Below are 22,506 nucleotides of genomic sequence, written 5' to 3' on the forward strand. Positions count from 1 at the left end.
AACATGGCCTTCTCTTTTTTCCAGCGCGCCTCCAGGGCGTCGTACTCATCCTGTCTCTCCCGCAATGCGTGCATACAAATGCTCAAGCTTCGCCTTGCCAAGTTCATCCTTGTCCTTCTTGACCGCCTCCACCTCAATCTTCAGCCGAACAAGCTCACGCTCGACGCTGTCAAGTTGCTCCGGCTTCGACTCCTGCTGCAGCCGCAGCCGACTTGCGGCCTCGTCGATGAGGTCAATGGCCTTATCGGGCAGCCGACGCTCGGAGAGGTATCGGTGCGAGTTCACCGCGGCGTACACAAGCGCCTCGTCTTTGATCAGGCAGCCATGGTGCGCCTCGTACTTCTCCTTGATGCCACGCAGCACGGAGATCGTTTCCTCCACCGTCGGCTCCGTCACGAGCACCGATTGAAAGCGGCGGGCGAGTGCGGCGTCCTTCTCAATATGGCGTCGGTATTCATCGAGTGTGGTCGCACCGACGCAGTGCAATTCACCGCGCGCAAGGGACGGCTTCAACAAATTTGCCGCGTCCATTGAACCATCGCCGGAGGCGCCTGCCCCAACGAGTGTGTGCAGCTCGTCAATGAAAAGAATAATTTTTCCCTGCGCCTCAATCGTGTCTTTCAGTACACCCTTCAGTCGCTCCTCGAACTCGCCACGGTACTTCGCCCCGGCGACAAGCGAGCCCATATCAAGAGCAAAGACCTTTTTGCCCTTGATGCTCTCTGGCACCTCACCACTCACAATTCGCTGCGCCAGTCCCTCGACAATTGCCGTTTTGCCCACGCCGGGTTCACCAATAAGCACCGGATTATTTTTTGTGCGACGACTCAAGACTTGAATGGTGCGTCGGATAATCTCCTCGCGGCCAATGATAGGGTCCAGCCGACCCATGCGTGCCTCATCGGTTAAGTTGCGTGCGTACTTATTTAGAAACTCGCCCGGTGGTACCGCTTGCGGATTCACCCATGTACGTCCCTGCTGCTGATTGTCGTTGTTATTCCTGTTATTGTTGTTGTTGTTGTTGTTGTTGCTGCTCCACGGAGCCACACTCGATTGGAGGCGTCGCTGCATGCCACAAGCCGTTACAAGTGGCGGCGAGATAACTGTCGCACGTCCACAACAGCGCATCAGGGCCGCTGTGGCCGCAACCCCGCCACGCAGAGCCATTCGACGCATCATTTGTTGTTTATATTATATAATATATGTATATATGCGTGTATATGTGTCTCACAGTTTTTTGATTTTTATTCTTCTCTTCCCTCCCGTGCTATCACCCTCTCCCGGTGTGCAAAGAGATTGACCGACAGATGGATGGATTATTTGGTATGTGTATTGTATGCGAGTATCTTGACTGATGTGTCCTTTCCTTCTTTTCCCTCTACACAGTTTGATGATGTTTTATTAAAAATGGCAAACGTCACCAATTCAAGAAACAGATGAAGAGAAAAAAAAGAAAAAGAAAAAGGATTATACATGTAAGGAAAAAAGTGCAGAAAAAGCAGCAGTAAGAATGGGGAAGTCAAACATATATATACAGGCCACTTTTCTGGGGGGGCGGGAGCGGTGCTGCCAGGGGAAAACCGTCTCTGGCCCAAGACACATACACACACGAGGAAGAGAAGACAGATTACAAACACCACAATTGACATCCCCCCTCCGTTGGTTTCTATATCGGAATTTGGAATCGCCTTCTCTCCGGGTACTGTACATAAGAAATGCCTCACAATGAGGATTCCTCCCATTCATTTCCTTCATACATCTTCAAATCATCGCCGCCAATATCATCACCCTCGTCTTCTTTTTGACTGTCGTTCCGTTCTCCGCTGACGCTGCCACCATCCGAGACGCTAGTGGCGGGACCACCACCTCGTGGCGGGGCAAAGAAGCCCACATAGACCCCAGGCTGGTCATTTTGCCGCGATGAATCACCCTTACCATCGCCTTGCCTCTTTCTGGCCTCGCGCTGTGCGTCACGGTCACGAATTTGGCGTGTCTCGGCGTACTTCTGCGCGAGTCCATCAAGCGTGTCGCGTAGTTCATTGTACCGCGCCTGGTAAAGCTCCGTCTGCTCGCGGAAGTACTTCAGGCTTGCCATCATCGCCCGCATCTGCCCCGCCTTCTTTGCCAGGTTGCCCTGATACAACGTGATCTGCTCCGCCATCTCCGGCCCAAGCTGTCGTGCCACGGCCGCCTTGCACTGCAGGTAAGACTCCTCCTGCTGCTTAATGCGCTGCTCCTTCTCCGCCAGCTCCTGGCGCCGCGCGACGAGTTCACGTTGCAGCGCGTTGACCTTTTCTGTCAGCGCATACGCCTCCGGATCTGACGACGAGAGCTGGTGGTTCGGATGGAGATTCATCGGCCGCTCACACTCGTGCAAAAGAGCACGCACGCGATTCTGCTCACGCACGAGTTCGCGGGACGCGACATTCACAAGTCGCCGCAGGTCCGGCAGCCGTTCGGCAAAAAGTCGTAATTGCCCTACCTCCTCCGTCAGCCGCGCGATGCCGTCGTGCAGCTCGTTGATGGTCCGCAGCCGCTCCATGTACATGGACTCACCACGCTGTAGAAGGGACTGTTGGACACGTGCTTTTTCATACAGTCGCGCCAACTCCTCGCTTGAGAAGTAGACTTCGTTGTCAAAGAATTCCCGCTCCTTTTGTACATCGCAGAGGCGGCGGCGTTGACGCCCCACTTCCTCTTCACCCTCCGCAAAGACATCGCCGAGGCGTCGAACCTCAAGCGCGTACTGTTGCACCGATCGGCTCCGCTTATCCAAGCGTGTGTGTAGCGCGGCGATCTGAACTTCCAGCTCTCGCCGTTGCCGGGTGAGAGTTTTGGTGACGCCATCCTCGGCGGCCAACCGCCTCTCGCGTCGCTGCACCTCCTCCTGCATTTGTTTAATCTGCGCCAGCATCACTTTGAAGCCACGCACCATCTCCGCCAGCTCCCCGCGAACCTGCCCATAGTGCTTGGCATACGCTTTACGCTCGTTTAGTATGGTCTCTAGCAAAGTCTGCTGCTGATGAAGTCTAGACTCCACATCCTTCACTTCATCCAGCGCAACAGCCAACTGCACCTCGCGCTCCTGCGCCTCTGCCATAATGCGGGCGCACTGGATGGTGGCAACCTTAATTTGCTCCTCATACTCTGTGCACTCCCGTGTAAGCTTGTAGATGACCTCATTCTGTCGCTGGGCCTGTTCCTCGTATGAGCGCAGTTCATGCTCCAAATGGTGGGCCTCCGTGCGCTGCTCCGAAAGCCAGATACTCTGCTGTTGCGCCTTCTCAGCAGCAGTAAGGACATTACCATGTAATACGTCCAGCTCCCGCACCTGTGTGGCGATTCGCCTCTCCTCCATGTCAACGGCGCGCAGGGCGGCGGCGACTTCTTCTTCAACCAGGCCCAACTCCGATTGCAGGCCCGAAAGTGTCGCCTCCGCCTCCGCGCGTCGGCCCTCCATCACAGCATGACGGCGTGTGGAAGCCTCTAATAACTTCTTCTCCCGACGATGGGCACGACTAACGGACTCCACCGCCGACTCCTTTATCTTCAGCTCCTCCATAAGTTCATTCATACGCCGTTGTAGCGCGTCGTTCTCCTCGTTGCAGGCTTGACTCGTACGGTTCACGTTCTGTAGCTGCCGTGAAAGTTGCTGGTAGGACTCTGTAACCCGCGCCGTCTCTTCCAGTGTCAGTTTGATCTCCACATCATGACGGGCGTTTTCGTCGGTGAGCTGTTCAATCACTGCCTGTCGTTCCTGCGCCGCGGCGGCACGGCGGGCAATCTCCTCACGCGTCAGCCGCAACTCCTCCTCCTTACGCAGTCGCACTGATTTATGCGCCTCCGCCTCATTTAACTTTGCCTCTATCGCGTTTCCCACGACGCGAACCTCATCGTCACGGCTGCGTTTCACCTCCAAAAGCCGCTCCAGCCGTCGCGCGTTGCCGGCGCACTCCTGCCGCAGCTCGGCAAGTTGATATTCCATCGTCTCCTTCTCCTTTAGCACCGTCTCATGAGCACGGATGAGGCTTTGCAGCGCCGCTTCTTGTGCCGTTAACTCCACAGGACGACTTGCGCGCTCCTCAATGTCCTGCAGATCCCGCTTGAGATCATTCACCTTGTCCTTCAGCACCGCCTCCCGCTCCTTTGTTGCGACGGACTTTTTCCTGGTTTTCTCAATTTCCGCCTTGAGGAGCTCAATGGTGGACTTGTCACCACGCGTCAGCTCCTCCGCCGCCTGCACCTTCATTGTGCAGGACTCGATGTCAGACTGCAGCCTTGCACACTTCTTCAGTAGCCGCGCCTCACCATCGTGGCTCTTCAAAAAGGAATGATGGAGCGCGGCGTATTCAACGCGAAAGGCCTCCAGCACTTCATCGTTCTCAAGGCTCATCAACACCTCTTGAAACTGCCGCTCGTAGTATTCAAAGTTGCGGTTGTCAGCACTTATTTCTTTGAAAGCGGTCACATCGGCGGGTGTTTCGGCGCCCAACATTATCAGCTCATCCCCTTCCACAGAGGACAAATCGCTCATATTTTCCAAACCTTTCAATATCTCCTTCGCCCTCTCCCTCTCTCTTTTTATAAATAGATATAATGTTGAGAAAAAGTGAGGAAAATGTATGCTTCTTGTGTAAAAATAGGTGTGTCTGGGTCTGTGTGTATTTATCTCCCACCACCACCTTCACCTTCCTAGTAAACACTGCAAGTGATAGTGCGTCCAGAAGAAACAATAAAAAAAAATAAAAAAAAATGGAGAAGCCAAACCAAAAGGGGTTGCAACTGAGCTGCATGCTACATGAGGCAGATGGACCAGAAAAAGGCATGACAAACATGCATGGCATACTCTTACTTGTTTGGCGCTTCAGCCTGAGTGCCGTCCTTTGCGGTTGCAACTGCAATGTTCCCGTGACTATACATCAAGTGGGATGACGTTCTCACGAACCCATTCCTTTACACATTCAACATCCGGCCGTAGCGACGCTGGCCAGTTTACATGCTCCAGTAGCAGCACCAACTCCGCCAACCTGGCGTCTTCGCATTCGTCCGGCAATAGACGCCGCTCGTGCGCCACGCCCAAAAGCTGCTGCTGCAAATCACTCTTAAAGCGGTTGATGTCGTAGAGCAACTCCTGTACTGTCTTCATTTCCTCCGCGGTACTGGCCTGTTCCTCGTGGCACAACTCGATACGCTTTTGAAAGAGGTCCTGTTGCTCGCGGAGGTACAACATGTCTGTCCGGCACCGCTCCATCTGTTCATTCGACGTGACTGCCTCAACAAGAAAGTGCTCGCGGGCTCGTTGGTTCCATTTGACAATAGAACGCGCATGGTAGTTGGCACGAATACCAAGCGCCTTCATCTCGCGTGTTCGCATAGCGGACTCCCACCACGGTTGGCCGGCGTCGCAGTTTTCGATGACCGACATGGCCGTAACGCACTCGCTGATCTTTCGCAACGAGGCTTCCATCGCCTCCACTTCATCCCGCAGTCGACTGGCGGGGGCAAAGCGAGGCACATCCGGCTCCTCCGCGTAGTCGCTGACAGACTGCTCGTCACTCAGCCCCTCGTCGGCAGCCGCGAGACGTGCACGGTGAATCTCATCATGCAACTCCTCCGAGACGGCCCCCTTACGCGTCTCTTCCTCCGTAGAGATCTGTTCTCGAGGCGGGGTGCGCTGCAACTTTGCAAGAAACTGACGACGTGAGCGAAGCTGCAGCAGCCGCATGGTAGCCGCCCCGGGCATATCGGGTCGACCCAAAACGCCGTCTGTATTTATCGCAGCCCGAATTTTACCGCCAACATGCGCAAAGTCCAAGTCAAGCTTTTGCAGTATCTCATTGAGGCCGCCGCATACATGGCGGATGCTGGCCGTGTTATGTCGTTGTTCTGCGAATATCGGCGGCAAACGTCGCGTTCTTGGAGAAGCCGACGGGGAAAGAGACCCTATATTAGCCCGACGGCCATGTCCAGTACTAATATGAGATGGGGAGGAAGGAAAGCTCGGAGAGTGCTGCGACTGCGACTGCAGATGTTCAGACGACTCGCGGCGGCCCCTCCCTGCAGTCCTGATGGTGTTCAACTGGGCCAATATGGAGTTACGCACGGCGTCCTTACTGGGGGGAGGCTCCGGAGTCCACATCGTCACAGCAGAATTAATAATCAGGCAAATAAAAGAGAGAGTGTGAGAGTGAGATACCTCTGCAGGCAAGAAAAAATAAAAATAAAAAAAAAAAAAAGGGACAAGGTGAAGAAACGACAATGCGGCAGTGACAGCATGACAACCCCTGCTAGGGTGCACACGCACACACAAAAAAAAAAAAGAGAAAAAAAGAGAAAGAAAAAGAAGGAGCAAGAGGAGAAAATGACGCTCATATGTAAAAAGTTCTAATGATTCACGCCTCATCAAAAATAGCACAAATTTTTATTTTCTTTTTTATCTTCCTCTTGTTTAGTAAAAGTCAAGCACCAACATCGTACCCATCAATGCAGAGACGGAGCTCTCCAAAGCCGCCACCGCGCGCTGGCATCGCAGCGTTTCAGCAATCACCTCCCCTGTATCCCCTCGTATGCCTGCTGTCAAGGAAAGACCCGCTGCAACGCTCGTTGCCGCCGTGGACGAGGCGGCACAACAATTATTATGATGATTATTATTATTGTTACTACCAGTAGTAGTAGTAGTAGTAAACGATGCCACTTTACTCGTCGCCGTCTGCCTTTCCACTGAGAGCCGTGCAAGGGAAATACGAAGAGCCTTGGCGACCTGCATGCGCACTGCTGGTAGCAGATCCTTCTCCATGCTGCAGCCCCACAAGAACACGGAGTTCTTCGGTTGGCGGTCTGCCATAACACCGCTCTTCGGCACCTCCTGCTGTCGAACATATCCGTCGCGCAACATGGCGTGCAACACTTCACGGGTGCGGGAAAGCGTGGCGATGGCCTCTTCCGCCAGCATGCGGTCCTCCATGTTGTGGTGTTGCAGCAGCAATTTCATAAGCCGCACGCCCAGCACCCCGTGTCGCGCAAAAACAAGACGCTCACAACAATCTCGCTGCATGGCCTCTATGGCGGCATCGTAACGGAAACGGTATGGGCCTTCAATAGCCACGGTGGCAGTGCCATCATTGCTCAGGAGAGAGTCGCCGTCGGGACGACACATGCGGCTGACAGCCTCCACGACAACACCCTCCGCCATTGGGACCTCCCGCAGCAGAACACGCAGGGGCAGTGAGGCGCTTGTGCGGGGATGAACGGGGGGAAACCCGTGCGAGCGCTCCACTAAACGGCGGGTACGAGTCGCCGTCGTGAATGCCTCCATCACAGCAGCCGCCACACCGCCATCTGCAAAACGTTCGGCAAGAAGTTGTTGCTGAATAGCGTCATGCAGCATCTCGGCAAGGATGTTGCCAACATGGAGGCGGCAGGGATCCGGTGAGAGACCTGTTGAATGAGTTGTTGTCGTTGCCGCCGCCTCAGCGCTCCCTCCTGCGGAAAAATATTCAATGAACCCTAGCCGCTCCATCTCGTGCGCGCAGTGTCGCAGGGCCTCGCTGAGTGCTGGTCGCCGCTCCATCGCCAGCCGCACCGCCGCATCCCGCGGCACCGTCGCAAGTTGATAGAACACCATCAGCAGCGTCACCCCCGTCTCACCGTAACGACGCTGAAAAAATTGCATCACCAGCGGAAACAGAGTACGCAAAAAAAGGCCGTAGCCAAGAGCAACGCTATAAACGTGATTCTCCGTATCGTAGCACACAACACGATGTAGCACGAGCCGTGCCATAATCTCCTTGATTGCTGCATCCGTTGCCATGTCACCCGCCGTCACAGGGACGGCAAGTGGACACCCGATGTGCTTCGTCGCATCGCCAGTATGGAGTGGATTGTTAAACGGCTCACGCTTTACGGCATCCGCAACTTCTTTTAGCGTCAAGGGGCCGCGCCGGTTAAGTGCATGCACGAGAAACCCCGCCAGTGGGCCCAGCTGCTCGCTGATACTAGACTCCAGTAACTCCTGATGCTCCGTCAGTATTCGCGCGTGCGTGTCGTGGTGACCATCATGCCGCCGCGTCATCGCACCGTCTTCTTCCCCTTCCCCTCGAGTCAAACGAACACACACACACACACACAAGCGTGTGGAAACACAAGTAAAAGAGGCTTCCGGAGAACAATAAAGGGGCGTCCCCCCTTCTTGTGCGGCCGTAGGAAAGGCAAAAATAAAATAATATGATATTTTTAAAAAAGCTAATGCAACATAAAAATAAAATAAAAAGAGTAACGCTGATAGCCACAAGAAAAAACAAATATGACGGATCAAAAAGAAGAAGAGAAAAAAAAAAGAAGACCACAAGAGAAAAAAAAAAAAAAAAAAAACTCCTTCGTAAATTTCGTCTCTGTGACTCACCACTTATTCTTCCAACCACCATCAGACCGTCATTATCAATCATCACGCACAGTGCGACTGCGTGATATCATTTGCAAAACCCATCCCATTTGGAGGGTTTCACATGTGGTAATTCCCTAATTTTATTCTCTTTTGCATCCTCCCACCACCAATCCCCTTAATATTATTATTTAATACTCTCCACCTGGTTCTCTTCTTCTCTTTTCGTTGCTTATAAAGCCTCTTATCCTCTTTCTCTATTGCCTTTCCTTTCCTCCCCGCCCCAACAAACACACAAACACACACACACACATACAAATAGTCCAGCACGCCTTCCCCTCCAAATTGCCCTGCAAAAGGGAGTGTGGGTCTCCTCCCTTCCCCCCTTCGTGGGAAATTAACAACAATTCAGATTGAAAGAAGCTTACCAAGTTTTCAACAGTTTCCTTTCTGCGTTCCTGCTGTTCATAAGCTGTATAAAAAATTCGGTCATGGTGTACGAAAAAATAAGCTTCGGGGCAAATGCGACCACTTTCGGTACAAGGCCTTTAAACAATGCAGAACAGCCCTCTTCCCGCAGCAGCTGCGAGAGTATCGTGACGGCGCCCATCCTGGCGCCAGGGTCCTTGTTCTGCACGCGTGTCTTGATGACGTCCATTGGGTTCGTCACGGTGATGCTTAGACAGGCGCCTACCGTTGAGGCGCACACGTTCTGAAGAAACGTCGCCTTGCGGTATTCTTGAAGGCCAAATACAAACTCCTTCGTAACGGCCATGCCGCCAAAAAGACAGAAGGAGCCGGGGGCGTTGCGAGTCATTGTGACCACAGTGCCTGCGTACATGCCACTGATACCCTCTTGGCGCAGCAACTGAAGCAGACCATGGCGCAGTGCCGCCTCGTTGGTTTGACTGAGCACCTTAAGGCGATCCAGTGGTAGTAGAATAACTTCGCCAACCCCAATGATGGATCCAGCAATGGATTCCATCATCAACTTGTCACGACGACCAAAGGCATCCGTGAAGCTTTGTTGATTGTGTGTCTGCAGATGGTCCCGCACTAATGGCTGCCCCGCAAACTTGAAGACACGCTGCAAGATTTTGTAGAAAACAGCATAGGAGGAGCCGGGATAAAGGTACAAGAACTTCTGTGCCACACTGGCATCCGCCCTTGAACTGAATATTGTGGTGTTCAGATTCCGCAAGGTATCTGCAAATGAGACGCTCTGAATGCGAGTGCGGTTACTCATGAGTCGCTTCGAGACAGTGTCAAAGGGATGAAATAAGGCAATCTCAAACGCACCTGCCATTGTGGCCGCGCCAGCGTGGCCCTTAAATACCTTCATAAAGAAAGAAGGACTTGTTTGTTTCTGTGGCGGCAGGTGATCTTGTGACACTACAGACGCCCTGGCGTTCATTTTGGCCTCAAGCGTGAACCACCCTAACCCTTAAACCACAGTTGTTCTTTTCTTGACAAAATGCACAAATGGTGACCGTCAATCCGGTAAATTGTGATGATTTACGGTTGTGGTTATTGTTGAAAATCCAAGAAAAAGAACAAAAAAAAAAAAAAAAGAATGTTTGTGTGTGCGTATGTGTGTGTGTGTGTTTGGAAGTAAAAGCGGGTTGAGAAATAGAAATGTCAAAATAAATCCGCGCCCCGTCTTCCCTTCGACACGCTTTTGTTTGTTTTTTTCGTTTTTTCTTGCTTTATTTGTCTTTGATATTATTATTATTATTGGCATGAGAGTCCTGTTTCTGCAAGTCACAGCAGAAGACATGTATGCACATTTTCGTCTATTCGTGTCGTTAGCTCCGTCTCAGTCCTCTAGTGGAGGTGATGGTGGTGGAAATTCGTTTTCATCATACTCTTCTTCTTCTTCTTCCTCGTCGTCGTCGGGCGGCGGTGGGGGCGGCGGTTCCTCGTCGTCGTCTTCTTCAAAGTCAACAATACCAAATTTATTGCCTTTATCCACGTCGCTTCTATGCAAGGGACTGTCAGTTCCGTCGTTAAGCTCGTCCTCATCTGGTGGTGGCGGCGGCGACGGCGGCGGTGGCGGAATTTCATCCTCAGACCCATCCTCATCGTCATTATTATTACTATTTTTGTTGTTGCTATCGTCAACGTCCGCATCTGCCGCCTTCGTACCGTCATTGCCGCTACGCTCGCCGCCGTATCCCCCCTCACCACCTACAGGGTGGGATGCGGCAGCTGCTGCAAGTGCCGCCGCGTTGCCCACAGGGATGTCGTCATGAACGGCAGCCCGAAACACACCACCATACCCCGCCGCGCGCAGCGACTTCGGCAGAGTTCCCGTCTCATTGAGTTCTGCCACCTCCTCGTACGTGCCCACTAGCACGGGGCCAACAAAGCAGAGCGGCAGCTGGAAGTTTGGAGTCATTCCGCCGCCGTGTTGCTTTCGCCACCCGATAGCCTCCTGTTTGGCCAACAATTCCTGCACAAATGTCCGCATCTCAAGCGAGTCAACAAGCACAACTGACACGGCCACGCCAAACGCGTCAAGCAGCGCTAACATACGGCGACAATTGTCGGCTGTGCGCCGGACCGCCTGCATCGCCGTCGCATACACTGTCACTTCCTGCATCCACCCACCCCCCTTCCTCCCTTCTCTCTCTCTCGCAAAAGAGCATTAGGTGCATGCGTGGTATTTGCAGCAGCAGCAGCAGCAGCGGCAAGGAAAAAAAGAAAAAAGAAAAGAAAAATTAAAAAAAAAAAAAAAAAGGTTGCATCAAGAGAAAGAGAAAAAAAATCGCGTTCCGCCCCCTTCTCCTCACATTTTCTTCAATCTCGTGACAGAATTCGATCACTGGCAGCCTTCACTTTCAAAAAAAAAAAACGTTATTCCGGCAACTTTTTTCCCTTTTTCTTTTTTTCATGCCTTTCTCGTTATATTTACTCGTCTTAAAACTCCCATGGAACCAGAGACGCTGTAGCCTCGCTTTTTCTTTTCCTTGTCCGAACCCCATCGGCGGCAGCGAAAAAAACATGTAAGGTTTGTTTTTGTTTTTCTCCTTCTTTCAAAAAAAAAAAAAAAAAAGGTTTAAAAAGAAACAAAACCGCATTCTCGCCTCTTCCCCCTTTTTCTCAGCCGCATTGGACTTGCAACATACAAACACACAGAGAGAGAGAGAAAGGCAAAAACACATATCGCATCCTCTCTGTTCAGTTTTCCGCATTGCCGTCCGCTGCGTCTCCGCCGGCGCGACCGGTGAGGCTCTTTCGCTTCTTCGACCGCGCCTTATCGAGTAATCCATCAACGGTCTTCATGACATGCTGCTGCGCCTGCAATGACCCCATCAGCTCGCGGTACTTCTGCGTGCGCTGCGACTCCTCCGCCTCCGCTGCCCGTTCGCGCTGCCGCCGCTCGACATTTGCCTCTGCCTGCAAGTGACGCACGAAGCGCTTGTGGTCCTCCCGCATCTCCCGCTTCATCGCCCGCACTTCATTCTTCAGCGCCGTTGTCGTTCCCTCCTGCAGCAATGGCTCAAACTGACGAATGGGGCGTGGGCGGAAGGAACGCATCGCAAGCGGTGTGCGACGATCACGTGCGTCATTGGCTAGTTGCGTCAACTTCGCAAGGAGGGCATCGTGGTCGCCTCGTACAGACGCAGACGGTTGCCACACATCGGTCGCAATGAGTTTCTCGTGTAGGGCGAGAAATGGCTCCTTCAGACAATACGAAAGGGCCGGTACTCCACGGAGGGAATCTGCCATTAGCGAAAGTAGGCGATAAGCGTAACGCACCACATTTGTACTGTTCACTTCCGTCTCTAGTAAAGCAAAGGTCGCCTGCAGCGGCGCTTCTTCCGCGTCGCTCGGGGTATCCGTGTTGGTGTGCAGGAGAACATCTTCTGCCCCGCCGCGTTCCACAACTGGAAATGGCACGCAGACACCTTGCAGACGCACGGGCTCCAAAACCGACCTCGGTACCTGCAAGGCGATGAGGTTGAGCGGGGCAATGATGGACTCCGCGCAAAATTTACCACCGGCCAGTACACTTTCACACAACAGACCGGCGAGTACCGTATACTCCCGGACTTGTGCGAACGTTTTCAGTCGCATCTGCAACAATGCTGAACAAAGAAAGAGGAGAAACGGTGTTGACACCTCGTGACGATAATCTGTCATGGGGAATATGCGGGAGGCGGAGTGCAGGAGTAAAAGCGTAGCCCGGTCCAGTGAGCCGTGTTGCAGGAAACTCCGCTGAGCCTCAATGAGGAGAAGGCGAAATGTTTGTGCGGTGTGCAAAACGTGATCGCGAGCGTACTGGTAAAGACTCCGCAGCAGCGCATAGTATTTGCGAGTTCTTTCAGCTCGCGAGGCACGTGCCCCGTCTGCCTCACGACCAAACGCCTCAATTGCAGACAACAAATCCTCCAGACGTGCCCTTGTCCCTGTGGCAACGTCAGTAGCCCTGCCATCCGCATCAGCTGCCGTGACATCATCAGCATCGTCATTCACCCCCATCGCCCCATCCAGCAACGCCACCTCGTCGCTATCGCACGCAGAGGAAATGTCAAGAGAGTCCTCCACCTCACCGCCATAGTCATCATTGTCATCCTCGTCCTGCATTTGGTACGCGCGATCCCCACCCCGGCTTAGCCACTCCGCACGTGTCAATTGCGTTTCTTCTTGCGCGAGAAGTGGCACGGCACCACGGTCTCTCTCAAGCAATGCCTGCTGATCAAGTTGTGCCTGTTCCTCCTCTTCTGTCCGTGTACGCTCACCAGCAACTGCGCGCCTCGTTTCACGCCGCATAGAAAGCATCATGCGATCAAAATCATCCTTATCCTCTTCACCATCTTCAACGCCGCTGCTCTTCCTAACGAGTGAATCCCCCTCCACTTTGGGCTCTTTCTTCTGCAGAGTGTGCGAGGAAAGTACCGAGTTTGTGATTCCATCCTGCTCATCCGCCTCCTCGCGTATCTTTTCCAACAGTGCCATACTCGCCTCGTCCAGGGAAGACGCACCAGTCTTCACTCTAGTTTTATTGTTATTGCCAACGAGCGGAGCAATGGTAAAACTGCCATCACTTCGCAGCGAGACCGTCTTCGCTACGTGGTTCTCTCGAAAAGACTGAAGCAATGCTCGCACCTGTGGTGTTCCAATGCGTGCAAAGGCCTCGCGCTCTTCCTGTGCCTTGTCCCTCCGCTCCAGTAAGTGCATCACACCATTGAACTCCGCATCAAGGGCAGTCGTTCGCTGCGCGCGCTCCTCACGATCACGCTGTGCCTGTGCACGGTGCTCTTTGCTGTTGGCAAGCACCTCTCGAAATCGCTCCTCACGCGTCTTCTTCCGCTGCGGTTCACCGCTATCATTCCTGCCGTCTTTATCCAGATCACCGCCGTCGTCGTCGTCCCTCGTGCGGCGGGTGGCCCCGAGCAGTCCTGCACCAAGTGACTGTGACACAGAGGACCGGCCATTGTCATCGAGACGAAATTTCGCCGCACGACGCGTGCTGCGGGAGTCTGCCGCATGCATCCCAGTGGGCCGTGAGGGCGCAAGACCAAATGTTGCCTTCGCCGTTGTGGCCAGACGTCTCCCTGATTCCCCACCTGCCGAATTGGTCCCAGCAGCGGGCGGCCGCTCAAAGCGACTGAGAGTCACTGACGATGGAATATTCGTCATTCTAGTAGCGGTATCATTAGTATTAGTACTGCTCGCTGGCAGAAACGATGATGTCACAGGCTGTAGTGCCTCCTGCACATTAATCTCCTCCTGGCGTAGTTGAAACCGGCTTTGCTTGGAGCTGAAGCGTGCTGCCGACGCCTTTGCCTCACGAGAAGCCTTTCGACGTTCATGCCGCTGCACAATCTTCGCATGCGATGCGGTCCGGCGCATTTCTCACCGTCTTTTTTTTTTTTTTCTTTTTCTTCAACCCTTCTTTTTTTTCTCCTCTTATCCTCTTTCTCTTTTCCCCTCAGTGTATTATTTATGTTCTCCGCTGTTTCCTGCCTCTTGCACTTATGCCGCAGGCAAATTATTGGTTTTTCCTTTTTTATATCACCTAACACCCTTAGGGGAAAAAATTTTAAGGACACAACACCCAAAGAGCAGTCACATGCATGCATGAGTATACATAAATACATGTGTGTAGTGTAAAAACGTGAGCAGGCGCACTGTCTCCCACCAGAACGGGAAACAATAAAAACCATACCGATAGACCATCATAATCATCATGAAAGCAGACGCAAATACAGAAAAGAAGCGAAAATGAAAGGAAGATAAACAAAAAAATAAAAATGAAAAGGAAGAAGAATGAAAAACTCACTACAACACCATCTGACCAAGGAACAGACGTCGTCATTCTTATTCTCTCACTCCCTTCCAGCTCCCCACCCACACTTTATTTTCGTACCCTAAAAACATTTTCTGCTTCTGTTGCTGCCTCTTCTACGCCTCCTCCATACAACCATACCCTCCCTCTTGCCCTCCCCCACACGCCTATTATGGGTGGCCGCCATCGGCCTCACTATAAGATGCAACCATTCCCTCTGCGCACCGTTTCAGCAGCGCCACAACAGGCCCACACTGCAACACATCCGCTGCCGCTGGAAGTGCTGTGGGTAATAATGATTCTTCGGCGTCTGCTATTTTTCTTGCCGCAGCGTTACTTTTGATGTAGCACTGCAAAACAGACATCACCTCCGCCTCGCAACCAAGGATCCGCGACGGGACCAAATATTTGTAGCGGGCCTCCTCAATGCTGTCCAGAACACCGTGTACCGCCGCCTCGTCCTTGAGCAACTTCTCCCGCTCCTCTTTCACCACAGGCTCTAGTGTCTCATCATCTTTTAGTGGTTGCATGTTGACAGCAGGCAGAGGACGTTTTTTCTTCACCTTTGGACTAGCAGCTGCAGTAGTGGTGGCAGCAGCAACAGTGGCAGCGACACTAGAAGCATCGATAGCAGAGGCCACTGAAGCTGTACTTTTCGTTGTGACTTTCTGTGGTACCGCTTGTGACGGCTTTGAAATAGCTGTGGTCGAACTCCATCTCATTGGGGAAGGCCGTGGGCCGCTGAGAAACCAAGAGATTGGGTCGTACCACCTAAAGGGCCGCCGCGCCTCCGCGTCATCCTCTGGGCGATGAATGACAAGGAGGTCGCGCGGAGGTACAACCAGCCCACGCACCCCAAAGACGTCCGTCTCTTTCGCACCGCCAAGTCGCACAAGCAAAAGCCCAAGCTTTATTTGCCGCTCACGCTCCTCACGCGACACGGTGACACCGCCGTTACCGCCCCCAGCCGAAGAAACCTCTACAGCGGTATTAGCAACGCTATTAGGAGTACTATTTACGCCAGCGTCTGGTGTGGGTTCCTTTTCAGTCACCATCGCCGCAGGGGCGTTAATCTCTATATTACCAACAGGGGGTGCAGAAAGATTGGGTAGTGATGGCGCAGTCGCCACAGGCATGATGAGGACGATAGCGTCAACAAAATATCACCAATGACAAGGCGTCCCAAATATTGGGGTTATTATATCTCTATCTACCTCACGGATAAACCTTGCAGGTTTGTACTATAAATACATGTTTGAGGAAGTGAAAAAAAAAAAAAAAAAAAAAATGGAAGAGAATGGAATAACCAAGAGAAACAAACATGCAGCAACACGTTATTTTTTAAAAGAATACTCCATGAATCGTCTTTCCCTGGTAGAGAGATCGGAATTTAAAGGAAAAAAAAAAAACTTTTTTGACATTTCCCTCCGTTTTGCCTTTTGTTAATGAAATGTATTTTATACATTCAAAAACTAAGCGTCCACACTGGATTCCCGTTCACCTTGATCATTAAATAAAGACGGAAAGGGTAATTTTTAAAGTGCGTTAAAAAAAAAAAAAAAATGTATTTGCATGTATTTACCGGAAACAGTTTTTTTCGGGCCATTCTTTTCGTAATCTCTAAAAAATTATATTTGAAAAAGCATCCTGAATCGCGTGAAGGTGGCCAATAAAAAACAATGGCATCAATACCCACTCTGAAAGCCAACTGAGAAATTTACACTGGGTCCGTTAGAAAAAATTTTGTAGCACGATATTGTCACTGCCTTGGTATTTTGTCAATGTTACTATTTTCCAAAGGAATATATATATATATATATATATATAGATAGATAGATAGATAGACATAGATAGATATAGATAGATATAGATATATGTCAAGTTCCCAAAGTGGATATTTTTTCATCCATTGAGAAAAAAGGAAATAAAACAGTATGCACAAAAAGTAGAAAAAAAGAAGGACATAACATGAACAGCACCATGTGTTATTATCTTTTCGGTTTTATACGCATACTTCATCCTCCTTATGTACTGTATCAGCTTTATTCCTCTCGGCAGGTGTGTTGCGCATCCTACGTGCCTCTTCGTACTGCCATATGCCGCCCATCACAAAGGTAACACCCAAAAAGTGTAGGAATCCAAACGGCTTTGGGTATACAATGTAGCTGCAGAGCACCGTCATCATCTTGCGCACACTTGTAACCATGGCAGCGGTGCTGCTGTTATACTCAGAGACGATGCGCAGCAGGAAAAAGGTACCGCTGTAGCTAAAGAAAGAACAGCCAAGCAACAAGGTGATAAACACGTGGTGCATGCTCACAAACTCCACGGCATCAGCAATGCCTCCGCTCAGGGCCAATGAAAAAAAACCATTGATTAATGAGAATAGGAAAATATAAAATTGCACTTCCTCATGTGATGCATTGTGCTTCATGAAGCAATACTTCTCCTCACCCAAGTAAATGAGGGCATCACAAATTAACGCAAGCAAAATACCTGTGACGCCTGAAATGACCGGCAACCAACCCTCCTCTTTCAATGAACCCTTTTTCTTGTGCGTTTCCTTCGTGGCGTATGTAAAAATGAAAAGACCCACAACAACAATGATACAAGATAACACTTCCTTCACAATCTGTGTATTTTCCATCGCCACGATTCCATTCACACTGGTTTCATTACTATTATTGCCAGCGGAGAAATTTACGGCAATATCGCAGTTATTGATGTGGCCACCTATGTCAGCAGAACCCAACGGACTTTCTTTCGTTGATACCCGGCCTTCCACCATCGAGTCCAATACTTTCACAGAGACGTGTCCAGATTGCTTTTCAGCAGAAAGAAATTCAGTATGGGAGCTGCGCCGGTAATTCCTCGCCCCATTTTCAGCGCATTTCAAAACCTTACGCGCCATTCCAAGACGTGCTGGTAGTTCAATCGCGATGTAACGCACAAGCCATACAATAAGCAGCTTGCTGGACTTGAACACCACTTGTGTACTAAAACTAAGAAGGCGTGATGCTTCGTTCGTTAGGTACACGCTTGTGGTGTTCATCAAAGAAATCGCGAAGTACGTAAAAAGTGGCACACGGCGTGAGTCCACAATTCGTCGCCAAGGCGATGAACTGCTTGGGACGGACAATGAGCGACAAAGTTGAACAAAAGCAAAACAGGATACGCACAGCGCCTGTGAAAAAGTGAGCAGCAGCGTGTGGTGAAAGCCGGGAATGTAAAACACCGCCTCCTGCACTAAAGACGTCAAGACGTGAAATAAGAGCACGCATGTACTGAGGACTAAGAGCCGGTTTGTAGATCCCCGTTGCCTTTGAGTTTCGGACATGCCTGTCCACTTCTCGAATAACCCCCTATAATCTTCCTCAATGTACTCCCTCTTTGTCAACCAAAAAACAGCAACAAGAAGCACCCACACAAAAGCAGCAAGAAGAGGGAAGCATACAAGGCACACATACACACACGCACACAAATACATCCAATCCCCAATTAGTTCCTCATTATTGACATTATCATACACATCTTCCAATTTGCTTCTGTTATATATTATAATTATTATCACGTTGAGACTTTTCTATTTTTTTTTTTTTTTTTTTTTTTTTTTTTTCGCACTTCTCTTATATGTTTATATTATTAAGCGTTGTGTTGAATCCCAGACACCTCCCATAACGCAATCCTCTTATTGTAAAAGTCACAAGTAACTACCGAAGCGGCATCATCTGACAGATCTTTGTTAGGGGGTGATCTTCGAGGAAGGATGGCGCAATCGTAAAAAAGTGCATTGGGAGGCAATCCAACAGCTTCCGTAGTACTTGTTTCATCGTGAAGATACCCAAGAAAACGAAAAACGTTTTCTTCCGATACGTAAATGTTGTGCTGCACAAATGCCACTCCCCGTTGCATGACTGGAATGACAAGGGTACCACTTGGTTGTACCCAACGATAATGATGCATCGCGGACTCTGACTCTGGTCTCAATCCCTTGATAGATAACTGGCGTGAGCAGCGCCACACCCCACCACCCAAACCAATGGAAGTGATTGGCCGTTTTTGTGATCGTGAATCTACCAAAAATAAGTTCTCATCATAGGATCCGACTAAGGAGTATGTAGATGCAATTCCACCCTGAGCGACAGGAGCGATAGAGACGACTCCGGCCCCAAATTGCATTCGACCCACAGCATTTACACCACATCTTACATCTCGCCATTTTAGAAAACCATCATCCCCACCAGAGAGTGCTGTTTCAGGGCCAATTGTGGCGGAACACCATGCATCGTAATCATGGTTTTCCAAATTACTGATAATATTCTTCGTATTTGGATCATATACAACGACAGCACCTTGATGAGCAGTGCAGAGCCACCTGGCCTGGCTCATCCCGATCTCAGAGGAAGAATAAAAAGGAATACAACTAGTCAGCGTAGTGCTATGCACGGGGAATACGACCTCTTTAAAGGATCCTTCTTGATGCCCCAGGAGCCGCACAGTGCCGTCCGTGCAACTCGCCATCAAACGGCTCCCGTCAGGAAAAGCATTAAGATCAAAAATACCCGGCAAATCCACTCGTGGAACATTTTCCGATACCAACTTCATCTCCCGTAATGAAGCTATATGTTGATCGTTTACTTCACATATATAGCCGGTGACACAACCACGGTATCCCGCAGTAGTAGATTCAAGGGATAAATCCATAAATTCGTAACAACCAGCAATAAAGTCCAGTTGAGCCCCATATGTTGTGGAGTAAACTGGAACAAGGCAGTTACATGTTGACGGAGCTGATACCTCTGATACCCTTCTCACTGACAGCATTACTCCTTTTAAAAACTATTGCTTGCGCACACAGACATATACATTCACAGACACACACACGCATACACACACACTCTCTCTCCCTCCAAACTAGTTCGGCACCTCCCCACCATCTCAATAGAAGCAAATTAAGACAAAAAAGTTGATATATATATATAACAGAAAAAAACACAAGAATGGGTTATTCATAACTGCCGGAACAGGTTTAAGAAGCATATTTCAAAAGAAATGAAAGGAGAAAAACACAACAAAGCTCATGTGAAATTCAATGCAAGAAAGAATTCCATCGCTGCTCGACGTGCACGTTGATTCACATTCAACTTCATTGCAGCAATGTCAGCATCAATATCCATCAAGAAAGTAATTATAAATTGAATAATCCTATTCCTATGCATTGTTTCTACTTCCTCGTGAGAAATCAAAAAACTTATATCATATCCCGGAATAGGCTTTTTTCTCAAGATGTGAAACTGTTTGGCTCGCTGAGCTAAAAATCCAACGTACTTTCGGGCAATAATCTCTGCAATAGCGTCGCTCTTGAGAAACGATACAGATATGCGTGTGCTGTTTATACTAGGTTCAATAAGACAACTTTCCTGTTCTGAACGCACAATGCGTATGGGGTTAAGAAGGAAATCTTGTACTTTTATTTCACCATTATTCTCCAGATGGTCTGCAACCTCAACTTCTGGTTTATTATGACGCTCCACGGTACATGAAGGATAATTCCCGATGCACAAAGCCGCGTGCAACGTGCACTTGATGCAGTCGTAGTAAGGCAAATAGGCGGTTGCCATTGATTTACCCTAGAAACTGTTCTAAAAAGCATCAATGTAAGCAAAAGAGATCCACATCAAATAAAATAAAAAGCAAGTGCACTAAATGCCGTAATAAAAGGCGCATTCAAAACACTTTTTTTTTTTTTCAAAGCTTCATCGCAATATCTTGCGCGACTTCCCATCCTCCACAACTATTATCGTAAATTCTTCTTTGATAACATCGTATGCCCTCAAAATATATATAAGAGGATATAGTTCGTTGTTGTTTTTCTTTCACTATTATTCTGTACCATTTTTACATCAAATGCGGTATCGTAAAATCCTACATACGTTGTGCTTTTCTCCGCCTATATTCTTCAATAAGACGCTGCTGGTATGCCGCAGCTGCATCTGATGAAAACTCCTGCGGTATAAAGTCAAGTCGCCCCCTCCTGGGAGTTGTGTTGGTTCCTGGAACATTAACTCCCGAACATTTCTGTTCTGTCGCATTCTCCTTCAAAGGTGATTTTTCGTTGCTGCGGTTATCACCACTGGGTGGTATTACAACTCCATTCCTCTCCCGCTCTTTCTGCTCGCGAAATAATCGCAATTGTTCTTTTCTGTAGTCATCACCAGTAGGTTGGTGAACAGAAGCTTCAACCTCGGGTTTAAATTCATTCCAAAGCTGTCGCGCAGTAGTTTTGAACTGTACATTATCACGCCTTCCCATAGATGTATTGTTGCAAGAAACATTAGCAGATGCGTGAACCGCAACTGGAACAAATGTAACCGAGGCGGCATTTCTCTCCCCACGTGACACAGTGGCTTGTTTTTTTGTGCTCTGTATACTCTCCCGAGCCTTTGTCGCACTACGCTGACGAGCTTCCTCTACCGACTGAAGAAGATTGTTGTTTCCAGGGTCGAACTGCAATGCCATTTCATACGCCTCTGCTGCCTGACTGTATTTCTTCATCTTGAAAAATGCATCACCTTGACGAGAATAGCCCTTAAACCACGTTGGACGGAGCTCAACCGCTCGATCCGCATCTCGGATGGCACTTTCAAGAGCTTCAGCTGCTCCTATTTGTTTTGCAGCCTGAAGATAGCAAGCCGACCGATTACTGAACAACGCAGCAAGCAAAACAGTCCTTGGGTCACATGCACCAAATCCAGATGCAATGATCCCATTACTCTTCGCATTTAGATGACCTTTCTCTCTCAATTGGTAATTACCTTTTTCAAGAAGAAGCTCTATGGCATCCGTGTAGTAGTTTAATGCCTCGCGGTAGCGTCCCTCCCCAAATGCCCGGTTTCCATCGACCTTCAACTGCTCAGGTGAAAGTCCAGCTGTACATATTCCATTATTTCCCTTACATTGAGGCGTCTTCTCTTTTTTTAAAGACTTCACGTTGGATTCAGATGAATCAACAATCGGAAATGCCGTGCTAGACGTATTGACAAAATTCACATTCAGAGGGGTTTCACGGGTCCGGCCACCGTCCAAACGGCTTTCATTAAATCCTTTCTTATTCCCATTCGCGCCTTTCACCAACGAAGGATCCATTACATCTTCCTCTGTGATACCGAGATGCCGCATAAATTCCAAACGCTCATTGGACATGCTGACCATTTCCCTTGCCAAAAAACTTCCAAAACAATTCAGAAAAAAGAAAAGAAAAAAGGGTAAAAAGGGACTTCCACAAAAAGCAAAAAAACTGTTGACGCGTTCCGTGGTAACTCCACGCAAAAAGTTGTGGGACAAGAAAAAAAAGAAAATGTACTGGTGGGCAGAAAAATCATTTGGGGTTGTGAAACTCAATAAGGCTCTTTCATTATTTAAATTCATACTCGTGTATTACCGCCACATCCAACAACTCAAAAAATGAAATATAATGACCACCCACAGCGAGCCAAATGCTCCTTTGATAGCTTAAATTCACAAAAACACAGAAGAAATTCTTTTTTTAAGCAAAATGATGAGATTGAATTATTCGCATATTGAGATATAGTTGTGACGGTGAACCACAAACAAACCCCATTAGGATAATTTCCCCCTCTTTGACATTTGTGCACCCCCTGGTGCTTGCCAACGGCACGCTTAGTAACACACAGCGCGAAAAAAAAGTATGCAGAAGGAATTAAGCCCGAACAACGACAAAAAAAAGCAGTCTACAAAAAAGGATACAAGTTGAATAAACTGAGATTCCTTCCCCCAGCCAAAAAGAGATGCTTTTTCTGGTTGAAAAGAT

At 49.5% G+C, this 22,506-nt stretch overlaps 11 protein-coding genes and 1 pseudogene across 11 annotated transcripts, besides 21 other annotated features; all 12 read right to left on the reverse strand.

Annotated features, from left to right (window-relative positions):
• Tc00.1047053509127.10 lies at nt 1–1,179 on the reverse strand (annotated as a pseudogene; the record flags this gene model as incomplete).
• Nucleotides 1–22,506: a sequence feature (heterozygous, Esmeraldo-like haplotype).
• Nucleotides 986–1,033: a microsatellite.
• On the reverse strand, nt 1,721–4,534 carry Tc00.1047053509127.20 (hypothetical protein, conserved; the record flags this gene model as incomplete). The annotated part of the gene is made up of 1 exon (XM_805524.1): nt 1,721–4,534. One exon carries the CDS (start codon nt 4,532–4,534, stop codon nt 1,721–1,723), a length of 2,814 nt encoding a protein of 937 aa, XP_810617.1.
• Nucleotides 4,732–4,754: a sequence feature (AT_rich).
• Tc00.1047053509127.30 (hypothetical protein, conserved) lies at nt 4,913–6,139 on the reverse strand (the record flags this gene model as incomplete). The annotated part of the gene is made up of 1 exon (XM_805525.1): nt 4,913–6,139. One exon carries the CDS (start codon nt 6,137–6,139, stop codon nt 4,913–4,915), a length of 1,227 nt encoding a protein of 408 aa, XP_810618.1.
• Nucleotides 6,207–6,236: a microsatellite.
• Nucleotides 6,309–6,345: a sequence feature (A-rich).
• Nucleotides 6,449–8,071, reverse strand: Tc00.1047053509127.40 (hypothetical protein, conserved; the record flags this gene model as incomplete). Its single annotated transcript, XM_805526.1, has 1 exon — nt 6,449–8,071. The coding sequence occupies one exon, from the start codon at nt 8,069–8,071 to the stop codon at nt 6,449–6,451; it is 1,623 nt and encodes a 540-aa protein (XP_810619.1).
• Nucleotides 6,632–6,683: a microsatellite.
• Nucleotides 8,210–8,240: a sequence feature (AT_rich).
• Nucleotides 8,313–8,370: a sequence feature (A-rich).
• Nucleotides 8,667–8,697: a microsatellite.
• Tc00.1047053509127.50 (mitochondrial carrier protein, putative) lies at nt 8,805–9,794 on the reverse strand (the record flags this gene model as incomplete). Its single annotated transcript, XM_805527.1, has 1 exon — nt 8,805–9,794. The coding sequence occupies one exon, from the start codon at nt 9,792–9,794 to the stop codon at nt 8,805–8,807; it is 990 nt and encodes a 329-aa protein (XP_810620.1).
• Nucleotides 9,924–9,954: a microsatellite.
• Nucleotides 9,955–9,985: a microsatellite.
• Nucleotides 10,197–10,982, reverse strand: Tc00.1047053509127.59 (hypothetical protein, conserved; the record flags this gene model as incomplete). Its single annotated transcript, XM_805532.1, has 1 exon — nt 10,197–10,982. The coding sequence occupies one exon, from the start codon at nt 10,980–10,982 to the stop codon at nt 10,197–10,199; it is 786 nt and encodes a 261-aa protein (XP_810625.1).
• Nucleotides 10,405–10,436: a microsatellite.
• Nucleotides 11,049–11,072: a microsatellite.
• Nucleotides 11,076–11,119: a microsatellite.
• On the reverse strand, nt 11,561–14,239 carry Tc00.1047053509127.70 (hypothetical protein, conserved; the record flags this gene model as incomplete). The annotated part of the gene is made up of 1 exon (XM_805528.1): nt 11,561–14,239. One exon carries the CDS (start codon nt 14,237–14,239, stop codon nt 11,561–11,563), a length of 2,679 nt encoding a protein of 892 aa, XP_810621.1.
• Nucleotides 14,249–14,315: a sequence feature (T-rich).
• Nucleotides 14,597–14,663: a sequence feature (A-rich).
• On the reverse strand, nt 14,846–15,811 carry Tc00.1047053509127.80 (hypothetical protein, conserved; the record flags this gene model as incomplete). The annotated part of the gene is made up of 1 exon (XM_805529.1): nt 14,846–15,811. The coding sequence occupies one exon, from the start codon at nt 15,809–15,811 to the stop codon at nt 14,846–14,848; it is 966 nt and encodes a 321-aa protein (XP_810622.1).
• Nucleotides 15,248–15,309: a microsatellite.
• Nucleotides 15,942–15,963: a microsatellite.
• Nucleotides 16,478–16,553: a microsatellite.
• Tc00.1047053509127.90 (hypothetical protein, conserved) lies at nt 16,678–18,162 on the reverse strand (the record flags this gene model as incomplete). Its single annotated transcript, XM_805530.1, has 1 exon — nt 16,678–18,162. One exon carries the CDS (start codon nt 18,160–18,162, stop codon nt 16,678–16,680), a length of 1,485 nt encoding a protein of 494 aa, XP_810623.1.
• Nucleotides 18,255–18,291: a microsatellite.
• On the reverse strand, nt 18,318–19,499 carry Tc00.1047053509127.97 (hypothetical protein, conserved; the record flags this gene model as incomplete). Its single annotated transcript, XM_805533.1, has 1 exon — nt 18,318–19,499. The coding sequence occupies one exon, from the start codon at nt 19,497–19,499 to the stop codon at nt 18,318–18,320; it is 1,182 nt and encodes a 393-aa protein (XP_810626.1).
• Nucleotides 19,527–19,573: a microsatellite.
• On the reverse strand, nt 19,754–20,296 carry Tc00.1047053509127.104 (ARP2/3 complex subunit, putative; the record flags this gene model as incomplete). Its single annotated transcript, XM_805534.1, has 1 exon — nt 19,754–20,296. The coding sequence occupies one exon, from the start codon at nt 20,294–20,296 to the stop codon at nt 19,754–19,756; it is 543 nt and encodes a 180-aa protein (XP_810627.1).
• Nucleotides 20,601–21,887, reverse strand: Tc00.1047053509127.110 (hypothetical protein, conserved; the record flags this gene model as incomplete). The annotated part of the gene is made up of 1 exon (XM_805531.1): nt 20,601–21,887. One exon carries the CDS (start codon nt 21,885–21,887, stop codon nt 20,601–20,603), a length of 1,287 nt encoding a protein of 428 aa, XP_810624.1.

This window comes from Trypanosoma cruzi, genomic scaffold, assembly GCF_000209065.1.
Source record: "Trypanosoma cruzi strain CL Brener 1047053517155 genomic scaffold, whole genome shotgun sequence".
NCBI lineage: Eukaryota > Euglenozoa > Kinetoplastea > Trypanosomatida > Trypanosomatidae > Trypanosoma > Trypanosoma cruzi.